The 15,426-nt window shown below is 38.5% G+C and overlaps 1 protein-coding gene across 14 annotated transcripts in view; it reads left to right on the top strand.

Annotated features, from left to right (window-relative positions):
• The window catches only part of BBX (BBX high mobility group box domain containing), a 291,684-nt gene that overhangs the window by 215,604 nt on the left and 60,654 nt on the right, over positions 1-15,426 (top strand). For all 14 annotated transcript variants that reach the window (XM_082626016.1, XM_082626015.1, XM_082626007.1 and 11 more), the window contains 2 exons: positions 11,720-11,800; positions 14,855-14,929. In XM_082626016.1, coding sequence (XP_082482142.1) covers positions 11,720-11,800; positions 14,855-14,929 — 156 coding nt within the window. The remainder of the gene's footprint in view (positions 1-11,719; positions 11,801-14,854; positions 14,930-15,426) is intronic.

Here is a 15,426-nt window from a genome sequence, read left to right as displayed (position 1 = left end):
CATATGAGACAGCGAACTTAACTGATAAATGTTGTGTGTTCTGACTGCTCCACCAACCAGTAGTCCCCCCTCCCCCTCATCTCTCTCCCTCTCCTCAGGCCTCTCTACTCCCTGAGACACAATAATGTTGAAATTAAATCAGTTAATCACTCTTCACTGGTCTCTTAAGTGTTCAAGTGAAAGGAAGAGTCACGTCTCTCATTTTAAATCGAAAGCTAGAAATGATCAAGCTTAGTGAGGAAGGCATGTCGAAAGCTGGGAAAGGCTGAAAGTGAACCCTCTTGCGCCAAACAGCCAAGGTGTGACTGCAAAGGAAAAGTTTTTGGAGGAAATTAAAAGTACTATTCCATTTAACACACGAATGATAAGAATGTGAAACAGTCTTATTGCTGCTGATATGGAGAAGTTTTAGTGGTCTGGTTAGAAGATCAAACCAGACACAACATTCCCTTAAGCCAAAGCCTAATCCAGAGCAAGGTCATAACTCTGTTCAATTCTGTGAAGGCTGAGAGAGGTGAGGAAGCTGCAGAAGAGAAGTTTGAAGCCAGCAGAGGCTGGTTCATGAGCTTTAAGAAAAGGTGCCATCTCCATAACATCAAAGGACAAGGTGAAGCAGCAAGTGCTGATGTAGAAGCTAGAGCAAGTTATCCCAAAGATCTAGCTAAGATACTTCATGAAGGTGGCTACACTGAACAACAGATTTTCAGTGTAGATGAAACAGCCTTCTATTGGAAGAAGATGCCATCTAGGGCTTTCATATCTAGGGAGGAGAAGTCAATGTCTGACTTCCAGGCTTTAAAAGACAAACCCACTCTCTTGTTAGGGACTAATGCAGCTGGTGACTTAAATTGAAACCAGTGCTCATTTACCATTTGGAAAATCCTAGGGCCCTCAAGAGTTAGGCTAAACCAACTCTGCCTGTGCTGTATAAGTGGAGCAGCAAAACCTGGATGGCAGCATATCTGTTTATAACATAGTTTACTGAATATTTTAAACCCGCTGTTGTGACCTACTGCTTAGAAAAGAAGATTCCTTTTAAAATATTACTGCTCATTGACAGTGCACTTGGTCATCCAAGAGCTCTGATGTAGATGCACAACGAGACTAATGTTTTCATGCCTACTAACACATCCATTCTGCCACCCATGGATCAAGGAGTCTCTTCGACTTTCAAGTCTTATTATTTAAGAAATACATTTTGTAAGGCTGTAGCTGCCATATATAGTGATTCCTCTGATGGATCTGGGGCAAAGTCAGTTAGTTGAAAACCTCCTGGAAAGGATTCACCATCCTAGATGCCATTAAGAATGTTTGCGTTTCATGGGAAGAGATCTAAATATCAACATTAAGGGAATTCCCTGGCGGTCCAGTGGCTAGGACTTGGCGCTTTCACTGCCAAGGCCTGGGTTCGATCCCTGGTCGGGGAACTAAGATCCCAAAAGCTGTGCAGTGCAGCCAAAAAAATTAAAAAACACAAAAAAATAAACATTAACAGGAGTTGGGAAAAAGTTGATTCCAACTCTCATGGATGACATTGAGGGGTTTAAGGCTTGCATGGAGGAAGTAACTACAGATGTGGTGGAAATAGCATGAGAACTAGAATTAGGAGCTGAAGATGTGACTGAATTGCTTCAATCTCATGATAAAACTTTAACAGATGGGGAGTTACTTTTAATGGAGCAAAGAAAGTGGTTTCTTGAGCTGGAATCTACTCCTGGTGAAGATGCTATGAAGATTGTTGAAATGACGAGAAAGGATTTACAGTGTGACATAAATTTAGTTGATAAGCAGTGGCAGGGTTTGAGAGGATTGACTCCAGTTTTGAAAGAAGTTCTGCTGTGGGTAAAATGGTATCAAACAACATCACATGCTGTAGAGAAATCGTTCGTGAAAAGAAGAGTCAATTAATGTGACAAACTTCATTGTTGTCTTATTTTAAGAAATTGTCACAGCCTCCCTAACTTTCGTCTACCACCAACCACCCTGACCAGTCAGCAGCCATCAATGTCGAGGCAAGACCCTCCATCAGAAAAAGGATGACTCACTGAAGGCTCAGATGATAGCATTTTTTAGCAATAAGGCATTGTAAAATTAAAGCATGTCCTTTTTTTTTTTTAGGTATAATGTTATTGTACACTTAATAGACTACATTATAGTGTAAACATAACTTATATGCTCTGGAAAACCAAAAACTTTGTGAGACTAGCTTTACTGCAATATTCACTTTTGATTGTGGTGGTCTGGAACTGGACCCGCCGTATCTCCGAGGTTTGCCTGTATTGAGCAACACAGCCATCAGGGAGTGACACCCTACACCCCATACACACACACTCAGAATAGCAGCCTAAGCTTGTCTCTACTGACACCCGGTGAAATGAAGCATAGAAGTCTTATTAGGAAATAACCCCATAATAGTGAAGGAAATGGAAACGAGTGTTTCCAATGAATATAAGATTTTAGGAAACAGAAGCTGAAAAACAAATGAAGCTTTTTAATCAAGAAAATATGGTATAAGCTTAAAATATACTAACCAGGGGGTTGTAGAGAGCCAGTCCATTCTACAGTGTCTAGCAGCTTTAAGTGAACACTTTTCCTTTTTACTTTAAAGGAACAAGAAAGAAAAAATAGAAGAAATAAAAGTAATAATGTTCACATCAAACTCTGGGAAGAGCTAAAGAGAAGACAGTTAGTTACACTGAGTTAAGCCTTTATGATTCATATCAGTGAGTTACTATCTGAAGATGAAAATGTAATAAATAAAGTATAAGTATTTGATCTAGAATTTCTAGAAGTAATCTCCAGGACTGAAAATTTCTATAGTGTTATATTTTTAACTTATTTTAATAAAAATGTAAAGCTAAATTAAATTTAAAAAATAAAGGCAGGGAGTGGTACATTGCAGAAGTGGAAGGGGAGATTATTCAACACATATTATATAGAACAGCTTGGAATAATATTGGAAAGGTCGACATTTCAGTATTGGACCTAAGTGAGCACCAGAAAGTCATCTTGGCTAAAACAGAAAAGATGGTTTGGGGAATAAAAGAAAATAAGAAAAGTTAGGCAGAATAATCTTGGCCGATGAAACAGTTTGACGGTATCAGTATCTATTTAGTTGAATGAATGAACTGAAGGCAAACTTTCAGATGTTTGGGAAGTAATATTAGACCTGGGTCTGTGATTTTAGAATGCCTAGTTCTTTTGTTGGAATGAAGAGATATGACAGAGTTACGATCAAGCCACGCTTTTCTTTGCCTTCCATCCTGTAAAATGGAACTAATAATACCCACTTGTTCTTCTCTTTCTGACTTACTTCACTCTGTATGACAGACTCTAGGTCCATCCACCTCACTACAAACAACTCAGTTTCATTTCTTTTTATATACACTACCAAATGTAAAACCGATAGTTAGTGGGAAGCAGCCACATAGCACAGGGAGATCAGCTCGGTGCTTTGTGACCGCCTAGAGGGGTGGCATAGGGAGGGTGGGAGGGAGGGAGATGCAAGAGGGAAGAGATATGGGGATGTATGTATATGTATAACTGATTCACTTTGTTATAAAGCAGAAACTAACACACCATTGTAAAGCAATTATACTCCAATAAAGATGTTAAAAAATAATAATAATACCCACTTGCTTCTAACTCCCAAGACATCTATGAAGATTAATTAAATAAAACCTGTAAGGCATATTCACCTCTCCTGAAAAGCATTCTTATAGGTACCTAGTATTATTACCGTAATTTATTCTTGGTATTTCATACTTAACTTGAAAGCTTATATTATGTCAGGCTGTTACTCCTACAGGCTATAGTATGTTTTACTAGCAGCGTATTCACATTGAGTAAATAATCTGTTGAAGATTGTGTAGCTATGAAGTGACAGAATTAGGATTTGAACCCAGGGGGACTAGCTTCAGTCTTCATATAGCCTACAGGGACCTTTGTGATTCAGTCCCCACCCACCTGACCTCAACTCGGGCCACTTATGCAGTGGTGTCTGCACCCTTACGCAGCCATTTCATGAGTGCTTTCTGGGGACCAAGCACTGTACTAAGCACTTACACTGATTATCTCATTTCATCCTTCCATGATCCTTAAGAGGTTGGTTTATTATTCCCCATTTCATAAATGAGGAAACTAGGCTAGAGAGGTTAAACAGCCTAAGGTCATAGAGCAAGAAAGTCATTATACTAGGATTTAAACCTGTATATTTTCCATTAAGTAATGAGATGGGTGAAATCTAAGATAGAGAAAAGGTGATAATACCAATACTTGTTAATGAATATGTCTATATTTAAAACACTGTGAGTTTTAAATTTAAAACAAATACAGATTTTTGATAAAATTGAAAGTTTTCCCCTTATAATATCTGATATCAGTGAAGTGGGGAAAATTATTTTACTGCCTGTTGGTACATCTGAGCTAGTTTGACATGTGCCTCTCTTAGGCTACTATATTTGACTACTCCAGGATGCTTAGATCCACTGAATTCCAACCCTACCCCCAACTCTTGCCCCCTTCTCACTGAAGCTGTTAATTTCCCTTCTCAACAGTTTTATAGCTTTTAAACATATTTTGTGAGGAAATACTATACTTAAATTTTACATTAAATAGGCTCTTTGAGCTTTCTCAATTCCGGGTAGAAACCTCTCCTTTTCATGTCCCTGCTCACTGCCCACTTTGGCTGGAACTGCCCATCTAGCCCAGCCTCTTCCATCTCTCAGCAGTGGGTCTCAAAGCCCAGAGAATCAAGTCCTTCTACCCAACCCGATTGACAAGCATCTGTCCTCATTGAGTTCCTGGGCCGCATTGCTCAAGACAGTGGTGAACTCACAGGAGCTCTTCGGTCTCCCAGAGATGGTGGGAAGGGGTAGTGGGGAAGGTGGGCAACAAGTGAGCGGGAAAAGAGGAGAATAGAGAACAAGAAGGTAAATGAGAAGGGTGGTACTGTTGCTGCTGCGTTGTCGTTGAGAGTGTGTTTGTATACACGACTGCGTTCTGTTCTCACAGTGTCCTGTGAAGACGTCAGTAGCGTTGTTACCTGTTTAATCAGATGAGGAAACTGAGGCAGGAAGATGCTATGGTTTGTCTCAACTACTACAGCAGTTTGTAGAGGTGACCTGGAGTCTGTCCTGGACTTCCATCCTAGTGCTTTGCCACACGGCTTAGAACGATAGGAAACTTGACTCTGGGAGCCCTGGTGCCCTGAGACAAACCAGGGACTTACCCTTCCTCTCAGCCAAATGACTTGACTTACATTCTAATTTTGAGGCGCTCACAACTCTATGCAGCGCTGTTGGGTTGCGCTCCTCAGGGTGGCCCCACTCTCTCTCAACTGCAGCTCAGTCCTAGTGTCCGCCAGTCAGGTGCGCTGCTTTAGTCCTCAGGTGCTCCTATACCTCATTTAGGTTTAATTAAGAGTGGCTTCATTTTAGTCCTTAAGTAGGTTTTGAAGGACTAACTTGTATGTAATATACTTACATTGAATTCACCTGTGTTTAAAAGCTCAAGTCCATTTCAGAGCTTCATGTAACATCTCATATTAAATGCAAATTAAGTGATCACTCAGGTCCTCCGTTATAGAAGGATACCTGGCAAAAGCTGCCAATTGTAGGAAAGCCTGGGCCAGGCTGAATGAGGGTGAGAATCAGATCACTGGGCCTTGGAGTCACACAGGATCTTTGTCCTTGAACTCTGAAATGGAATCCTCTACCCCCAACCCCTCTCCTCCAGAAGAAGAGAACCCCGCCTTCCACCGCTGCCTAAACAGTCTTCCTTCTCTCATATTCGCTCTTTCGGTGAAAGGGTTTAACTTACCTTAGGAACACTGGCACTGACTGACCCCTCTCCCTCCACCCTGACACCTTTCCAGGCAATTACTGAGCCCTGGCAAATGCCATCTCTGTTTAATTGGGGCCCCACATCTCAGCTGGTTTATTTCCTTAACCTTCTAATTGGTCTCTTGCCTCCAGTCACTCCCCAGCCAAGGTCATCCTGCACTCCACTGACAGAATTATTTAACTACACATCTCTCATCATGCCGCTCCTCTGACTGAAAACCTTGGCTGACTCCCCATTGCCTCCAGCCTAATTTTCAGAGTTCTTAACCTAGCATTCAGTTCCCTCTCAGTCTGATTCATCTCCCACTGCACTCCCGGGCATCTCAGGCTTCAGTCACACAGGGAAAGTCACTGCTTCTCTCACACACAGGGCACTTCCTCCATGCTTTTCCTCCTGCTGTGACCACATCATTTCCACAATTCTGGTGTTCCTTCTAGGGAGATCTCAGATGCTACTTACCTTACTTCTTCCATCTGTCCCCAGAAAGAATGAAGGCTGCTTCTCTGTCCTCCCACAGACCTTGTAATATTCCAAGAGGCATGTCCGTTCTTAATGTGTAGCTGTCTCCTGCATGGAAATGCAAGCAACTTAACGGCCAGACACATCCCCTTAGTCTCATTTTATTCCCCAGCATGTAATGCACACAAGTGGGATGTAAGCTTCTTGAAAGAGAACAGCAGTCTTTGTGGCTGGTATGTAATGGTGGTTTATTGAATGTTTGTTGAAGGAGTGAGTAATCAGTAAATGTTTAAATTAGCAAGAGCAGGGATGTGGAGTTCAGATACAACCAGTGTACTTCATCCCTTTTGTAGACTATGTGTCCATCACAATCCAGCTCTGTGTCTGTGGTCGTGTGCCTTGCGAAGTAGGAATGGGCTCTTAATAAAACCTAGCTTTCCAAACAGTGCATCTGAGTGGCTTGATCTTGTTTTATATCAAGGGGCTGGATCATGTTTCTATGTCTCTCGTTATCATGATGTGCATTTTGCCTGTGGGAAAAAAGTATTAGCTCGTCGTAATTCTTAATTATACTAATCATTCCCCTTCCTTGGTTATTGAGAATTATAGCTAATTTAAAGGGAAGATTGGATTTAAGGGAAGTTGAAAACGTATGTGGTTAACAAAACTGCTTTTAAAATCCCTTTAGCAGTTTTCTTTACTGGGCATATAGCAACACCTAGTGGCTTTATGGATTATTTCAGACACTATTTCTAAAAAGAGCTTCTTGGGTTTTTTGAATCCCTACTTATCTGGTATTTTTTCTTTCCTCTTAATTGATGAACGGATATCTCTTTTTTTAAATAGATTTATTTATTAATTTATTTATTTTTGGCTGTGTTGGGTCTTCGTTGCTGCCCGCGGGCTTTCTCTAGTTGCAGCCAGCGGGGGCTGCTCTTCATTGCAGTGCGCGGGCTTCTCATTGCGGTGGCCTCTTGTTGCGGAGCACGGGCTCTAGGCGCGCGGGCTTCAATAGCGGTGGCGCGTGGGCTCAGTAGTTGTGGCTCGTGGGCTCTAGAGCGCAGGCTACGTAGTTGTGGCACACGGGCTTAGTTGCTCCGTGGCATGTGGGATCTTCCCGGACCAGGGCTCGAACCCATGTCCCCTGCATTGGCAGGCAGATTCTTAACCACTGCGCCACCAGGGAAGCCTCAAAACAGATATATTTGATCTCTATATTTTGTTATGTTTGGAAAGTAAGCTGGCTTTAGATGAAGAATGGATGTTGAAGAATGATGTTTCTCCATAAAAAGCATACCCCACCTAATAAGTAATTTATGATACTGTAAATACAAACAGCAAGGTGATGTTGCAAGGTGACAAGGTCTAGGATCCTCTAATAACATTAAACAGGAGTCTTTTGTGGGAAATAACCTCTTCCTTCCATGTGGATGTAATGCCAGATTTCTTTGCCAAACGTTTACATGTATGCACAAATATATACACTTGCACTGGATGCCTCATTTATCAAACACTCAAGAATGAATTCTACCTCAGTACATTTTCCATGTCATTGAACCATTTTTACATTTTGAGATTTTAGATGGAAATATGTCTAACATGTATCACATGCATTTCTGCCTTTTAATAAAGAATATTTTTATAATTATTCTTATCTTGACAACTTAGAATCACAGTTATAAATATTAATTACTACATTTAGGAAAAACTTTAGGACTACTTGCTCTATTTTATTATTATTTTTAAATTTTATTTTTTAGCTTTTGTGATAATCCACTTTACTAAATAACCGAGATTTTTAAAAATTTTAATACAATTTTGGAAGGTTACTTTCCATTTACAATTTTTACAAAATATTGGCTATATTCCCCATGTTGTACAGTACATCCTTAAGCCTATCTTACACCCAATATTTTGGTTATTTGTTTTGAATAGACTACAGTGCTTTATAAAACATTTGTGTTGTAAATCAACTGTGCTTCAATAAAATTTTTTAAAAAAATTGTGCCTACAGTTTTTCTGTCTTTTTGCTTTGTGTCTTCTTGCTGGTGGCATTGTTTCTTTTTCAATGCTCTTCCTTTTTTTAAAATTTATTTACTTAATTTATTTTTGGCTGCGTTGGGTCTTCGTTGCTGCACGCGGGCTTTCTCTAGTTGTGGTCAGCAGGGGCTACTCTTCGGTGCAGTGTGCGGGCTTCTCACTGCGGTGTCTTCTCTTGTTGCAGTCGCAGAGCATGGGCTCTAGGCGTGCGGGCTTCAGTAGTTGTGGCACGTGGGCTCATGGGCCTAGTTGCTCTGTGGCATGTGGGATCCTCCCAGACTAGAGCTCGAACCCGCATCCCTGGCAGGTGGATTCCCAACCACTGCGCCACCAGGGAAGCCCCTCTTCCTTTTTCTTATTCCCACTCTTGGCCCCTTCTGACTTGCTGCTTCTGTTAATTCTGTGGCCTAGAAAGTCAGGTAACCACACAGCTTAGTAGTAAGCCAACTCTTCTGGCTCCTAATTTTGTGCTGTTTCCATTATACTACACTGAAAATAAAGGCTAAACCCACAGTGCTTTAAAGTAAGAGTAACTAGATTTTAAAAGGAGACGTTATCCACTACAGTAAAATGCATAGCCTCAGTGACTGTAGTCGCTGTTTTAACCATTGGACAGCCTTTGTTGTGTGATTCCTGGCCAGGTCATTGAGGTTCCTCATATTCATAAACACAGAGAATCAAGTCAGTCAATCAGTATTCATTGTGCCTCTACTGTGCATCAGGTGTGTGGGGAGCACAAACACGCATGCATAGACTTCTCTGATTGCATAGTACAATTGACATAACGTGTAGGATTATAGGTGTCTTGATAAGTACTTACATTTGAATTCTCCATACAAATAGAAAGTTTTATTTAAGACCATCCATCATAATGATTGCAGAGGGTCTCATTAAACTTTAAACCTTTATGACTGGATGTATGTATAGTCATGGCCATATTATCTATAATGGCACTTAAAAGAAAGTTGACTTTTCTTCTTACAGTTAACATGAACTCTAATTGAGCCATAGGTTAACTAATCTCATAAATGATAACTCTCTCATGCATCATGGGATTAGAAATAAAAATATGTGTTATATATTATATAGGCTTTATACAGGGTAGTTACCCTATATGATAATATACTTAATTCTAAATATCTTCATAGCTTTCTGTCATGTGTACAACCTACATTATTAAAGTTTTATAAAGTCACTTTATAATTTTTATTTAGTCCTAGGCTCTATTTTATTTTATTTTATTTTATTTTAATTTTTGGCCATGCAATTTGTGAGATCTTAGTTCCCCGACCAGGGATTGAACCTGGGCCACGGCAGTGAAAGCACCAAATCCTTAACCACTGGACCGCCAGGAAATTCCCTAGGCTCAATTTTAAACAAAATTTTGATTATTTACCAAGATATCTGGGGGTTAAGCACACAGGATTTCTTTATAAACCAGGGCAGTATTGATTTTTTTCATTGTTTAGAAATTATAAAGATACAGTTCATTCAAGTATTTCTTCCAATTCCAATAAAGGAATTTTTTGTGTCTAGTAATTTCAGGATTTGCTGGCCTTTTTTAGTACATTTTGTGTCTCCTTGGCTTCAAAGTTTTAGAAAGCAAATAAAAACTTCTGGACTTTTTGGCACACTAGTTTTCAAATAGTCAAGTGACAGGGAGGGAATCAGGCTTTGGCAGCCAAACCACAGGTGGCAAATTAATTAAAGCTTCTGCACCTTTTCTATGGAGCTTATCACTGGAAGAAGTTGGCCATTACCCTTTCACATCCAAAGGTGACAATTAAAAGTTTAAATGCTTGTTCCTGCCCAGTGGCCTATGACGTTGTTAGAGAAACACATCTTCCATGTCTACTGAAGAAGTTCAGTGAGAAACTCTAGTTTTAGGAACATAACCTGGGTGACTGCAAGCTCTTTCCATAGATTCAACCATCTAAGTTAATCATATGCAGCTATTAAAATTACATCGGAAAAGGTTTAATAACAGGAAAATCAATGTATTGTTAAAAACGAACATTTTGTAGTACATCGTCCCATTTCTGTTGAAAACATTATCTATACACACAACTGGAAGAATATACATGGAATATTACCAGTGCTTATCTTTGGGAGATGATTCTTCTGTATTTTTTTTTCAGGTTTTCAGTAGTGATCTTGGATTATTTTGTTGTCAGAAACATGTTATTAAAAAGTATTTTTAACTTTTATTTTTCCTCTAAAGTGAAAGATAACTTGTTCCCTAAGACTCTCTAACCTTGTCATTCAGGAAAGGAGTGAGAGGGGACAGACACACTGTTTTGGTGTTTAGAAGACATGTTGTCAATTTTGATTTAGTTACTTCAACAAATACTTGAGTATCTACATTGTGCCCAGGCAATGTTGAGAATTCTGCATTAAACAAAATCCCTGGGAGAAGATGGACCATAAACACATATTTATGTCTTGTGGTGGTCAGTGCTAAGTGCTATAATAATAAAGAATAAGGGGATTATTGAATGTTGGGGAGTAGAGATGTCATTTACCTGTCTGGTCCTACGTTCCTTTATCTGTAAAAAGGGGGATGCTGAAATCCTTCCTCTCTAACATTCTATGACTCCTATGACTTTTGAATTATAGGCTACCACCTAAGTTATTATTTCACCCAAATGCAGAAATGGGTCAATTTTTAACATTGAGATAAAGAGGAATTATGTATCCTGAGAATAGTACTTGATAAACAGCAAGAATTTTTAAAAAAATCAGTGGTGTTTCTGTAACTGTTGTTAATAATGAAAATCACAGGTAAAGATTGTAGAGCGTTAAATGTTTACCCAGTGTTGAAAATAATATAAAGAATATTTTATAAAGGAAATTTCTCCTAGGAAAATAGTACTAACTTTTCTAAGATTGGGGCTTGTATATAAATACATGAAAGCCCTGGAAAACAATAATTGGACCTTAGTTTTGTTTTCCCAAAAGGCTTATAATTGAAACACATTTGCGTTTTCATGTAGTCAGGTTATATGAAATAGTGGGGAAACACAGAACATGGAAGAAGTAGATATTCTTTGGATTTGGTTGCAGAAAGCCAAGAGATCAAATAGGCATCATTGTAGACATTTCTCTTTGGTTAATAGTAATTTTTCTGAAATACATTGTCCTGTCTATCTCCTACAATTTATGGCATTATTTAGAAGTTGAATGAATATATAAAACTTGATAAAACCTTGTGTAAGACTTTGCAGAATATAACTACCTTTTTGTCACAGTACTGCCTCAAATTTGGGGAGTCAAAACCATTCCTTCCTCAAATAGGAATGTTTTACGTGACATTTGTCTTCTGTTGTCTTCCAGAAGCTATTCTTGTGATGCCTCATACCACCTTTCTTTGTTTCAGATATCCTCTGGCACTTGCAGGCCTGATGTTTCAGAATCCTCTGAATTACGTCAGAAGTCACCATTATTTCAGTTTGCCGAGGTAATATATTACAGTTTATACTTAATGAAATTGTAAAGTGAGCTTAAATTTGGGCTGATGAAAGTAACTTAAAGCAAAGAAGAACCCTGCGTTCTTAGCTCAAGTAATCATAAAACGGAAAATAGTACCAAATTCTGGAACTTTAGAGTCTCTTAATTAAGGAATAAATATGTTTATGGAAGCTTGTTATTAACTCATACTAAATATTTTTGCACTTAAACCTCATCACTAATTTTTATTCATGGATAGGGAAGTTAAGAATATAATTGAACTATTTTTAGAACTTAGTGATTTATCAGATATTGATTTGTCAGGTATTAAATCAGAAGACAGAATTGACTCATGGTTATTGGCTGTGCATTCCTTTGTATTTATTTTAAGTAAACTTCTCTTAATTGAAACTTTAGCATGCAGTTGGCAGTTTTCAAAATCTTATGTCTTGTGTCAAACCTGTTTGGCTCAGTATGTCTCTGACATATTCAGAGATGATGTAGAAAAGCACATTATCCTTGATATCAAGTCTAAAGGTTAAGACTGCTTCCCAAAATATCTGCATTTACCCTAGAACTCAATATGGAGCCATCATTGATTACTTTTTTCTAAACTTTAAACCACATGATCTTCCCTTGATCATTCTAATTGTCTTTCACTAGACCTTCTTTCACACTGTCATCCTTCCTAATGTTTGCCCCTTGTAGTACTTGTACAAAGGAGAGCATATTTTTAGTTGCAGAATTTTTTCTCCTCTAGTGTCCTTTCCTGATGGTTCTCAACATTTCATTGGCAGAATTACTTTTCACACTGGCATATTAGGTCATTCCTTTTATGACATTGTTTATTATATGCCTAAATGTCCTGCTGATATCACCAGAATGTTTTAATATATATTTGCTCACATAATACTCCTTATCTCTCACTTTCCTCTCTGCTCTCTGTGAGATGTGCCATGAATTCCAATTGTTTTTTATATTGTTTCCTCAAGAATTTAATGTAATAGCAGATTCAATCTGCACTCCCTTTTAAACAGTAGTTTTAGACATATTAAATAATGTTAGTCTCAACTTTGAAAGCAGAGATACTTAACCAGTGATCCCTGGTGAAAGATGTAGTGAAATCTCTCAAATTTCACATGAAATTTTGGGTGTGTTGACACATGTGCATGTTTTTGGTTACTACAGCAAACCAAAGATTCCAAAGAGATCCCTGACCCTAACATAATATTTCTTCAGGAGCTCCCTGTTCATGTCAACATCTCCTTTATCCCAATATTAATTTGGAGAAACATCCTTTTGTTTAAGGACGTGTGAAATGCTTTTCAAAAATCTAGATTGTTTATACCACTGGTTCTGTTTTGTTCACTGTCTAATTTAATCCTTGAAGAAATATATTGTAGGTCAGGCATTTCCCCTTACACAAACTATTTATTTTCTTTAACTTTTATAGAGGGTTGGTAGGAGTGAAAAGTCATGTCTGAAGTAAGACCTACAGTTTATAATTCCCAGGATTTCAGGAACATCCTCGTGGATTCATATCTGCAGTCTGTCACAGCTTGCACATGGAGGTCTTTTGAAATGATAGGTTTCATGGTTTGACCAAGAAGAGTTCTACTTCTTTACCCTGAAATATTTTCAAAGTACTTGGTTAGATCTTAGCCATTTACGACAATTTGTGTATGTCTAGTTTGTTAAATAGGATCTGGGAGATCTTTTTTCTTTTTACTGACATTCTAAAAATGCTTATTTGTCTGATGCAAAAGATATGGTGGAATTAAAATTTTCCTAATGCCTTCAGCAGTGAATAGAGTCAATAATTCCATCAGGCTGTCTTCTAATTCTTTCTTATCCCTAAAATTGACTTTGATATTATATCACCAACTGGCTCCATTGTTTTTCTAAACAACTTAATTTAATTAATATGAAAAAATGATTCCTGGAATTGAGGAGTCATGATCAAGCTGCATGTATTGCTTAGTAAGTTCCCTTTGATGGAGTCGGTGAGCACAGTTAATTGAAGAAAAAGACTTTTGTGGAACTGGAAATGGGCTGAATTTACAATGCTCATGCTTTCTCCTCTTGTGACTCATTTTCACCCTAGTTTGTAGTTATATAGAAACTTTGTTCACTTTGAAACCAAAATTAATAACTGACCTTGCTCTCAAAACATCCTAAAAACTATTTCCATGTGGCCCTCAGAGCAAACTTTTAATGAGGCTACCATAATCACCAAATAGAAACAAAAGTTCTTCTAGCTGAAACAAGGGTGGTGTGACAGAATCCCCTATCCACTGTCAGACACCTGAGGGGCGTGTGTGTGTGTGTGCGTGTGTGTGTGTTTGTGTGTGTGGGATGGGAGGATGCATGGTGTTATAAAATAAAGAAATGCTGTTCATATTCAAGAAACAATTTATTGAGTTTTGGTGCCATGCCAGGCAGTGTATTCTATGGCTTATTTTCTTCTTACCATAATCCTGTAAAATGGGGATTATCATCATCATCATCATCAATTTACAGTTGGGAAAAATAAATCTCAAGAGAGATTAGCTGAGCTGCCCAAGGTCATGTAGCTAGTGAGTAGCAGAACTAAGATTTAGTCCTAGATACTCTGACCCACGTGGTTTGCTTCTCCAACCCTGTTTCACAGCTGTCTCAAAGCAGAGAACAGCTTGAGGGGAGTGCTGTAGGGAGGAGAGAGATTTACTTGCAGCTTTCAACTTTTAATAATATTTTAGAAAATTCACTGAAATAAGGAAATTTATCTCTACAGGTGTCCTCAACTGCTATTTGATACATATCTGACACCCTTTCAAGAGACATGGCAAATGAGCCAAACTCAGTCTTTTTTGTTCTTTCCACATGTGTTTTTAGAAACATGGCCTTTGTCTTCATTTATCATTGATACTGTTTTTCTAAAAGGGATTGAGGGTGTTTTTCTAAAAGGGATTAAGACTCATGTCTTAATCTTTACCTGTGTGTACAGTGGAAATATTTGACAGAATCTATTAGTCTGTTATGGTAAAATGTCCTTGTGCCTTAAAAATTATTTGTTTCCTTTCAGATATCTTCAGGTACCTCCCACCCTGATGTTCCTTCAAAACAATGTCAAGCATCAGCCTTGTTTCAGTTTGCAGAGGTATGGCCTTCTTTTTTGTTGTTGTTGTTGTTGTTTTCCTTTTCTTTTTGAATTTTATTTTATTTATTTTTTTATACAGCAGGTTCTTATTAGTCATCAATTTTATCCACATGAGTGTATACATGTCAATCCCAATCTCCCAATTCATCACACCACCACCCACACTGCCGCTTTCCCCCTTGGTGTCCATGCGTTTGTTCTCTACATCTGTGCCTCAATTTCTGCCCTGCAAACTGGTTCATCTGTACCATTTTTCTAGGTTCCACATATATGCGTTAATATACGATATTTGTTTTTCTCTTTCTGACTTACTTCACTCTGTATGACAGTCTCTAGATCCATCCACGTCTCTACAAATGACCCAGTTTCGTTCCTTTTTATGGCTGAGTAATATTCCATTGTATATATGTACCACATCTTCTTTATCCATTCGTCTGTCAGTGGGCATTTAGGTTGCTTCCATGACCTGGCTGTTGTAAATAGTGCTGCAATGAACA

Source organism: Mesoplodon mirus, assembly GCF_964341445.2.
Source record: "Mesoplodon mirus genome assembly, chromosome: 6".
NCBI classification, from domain to species: domain Eukaryota; kingdom Metazoa; phylum Chordata; class Mammalia; order Artiodactyla; family Ziphiidae; genus Mesoplodon; species Mesoplodon mirus.
Note: the sequence above shows the minus strand (reverse complement) of the source record. Positions and strands in the feature narration are given on the sequence as shown.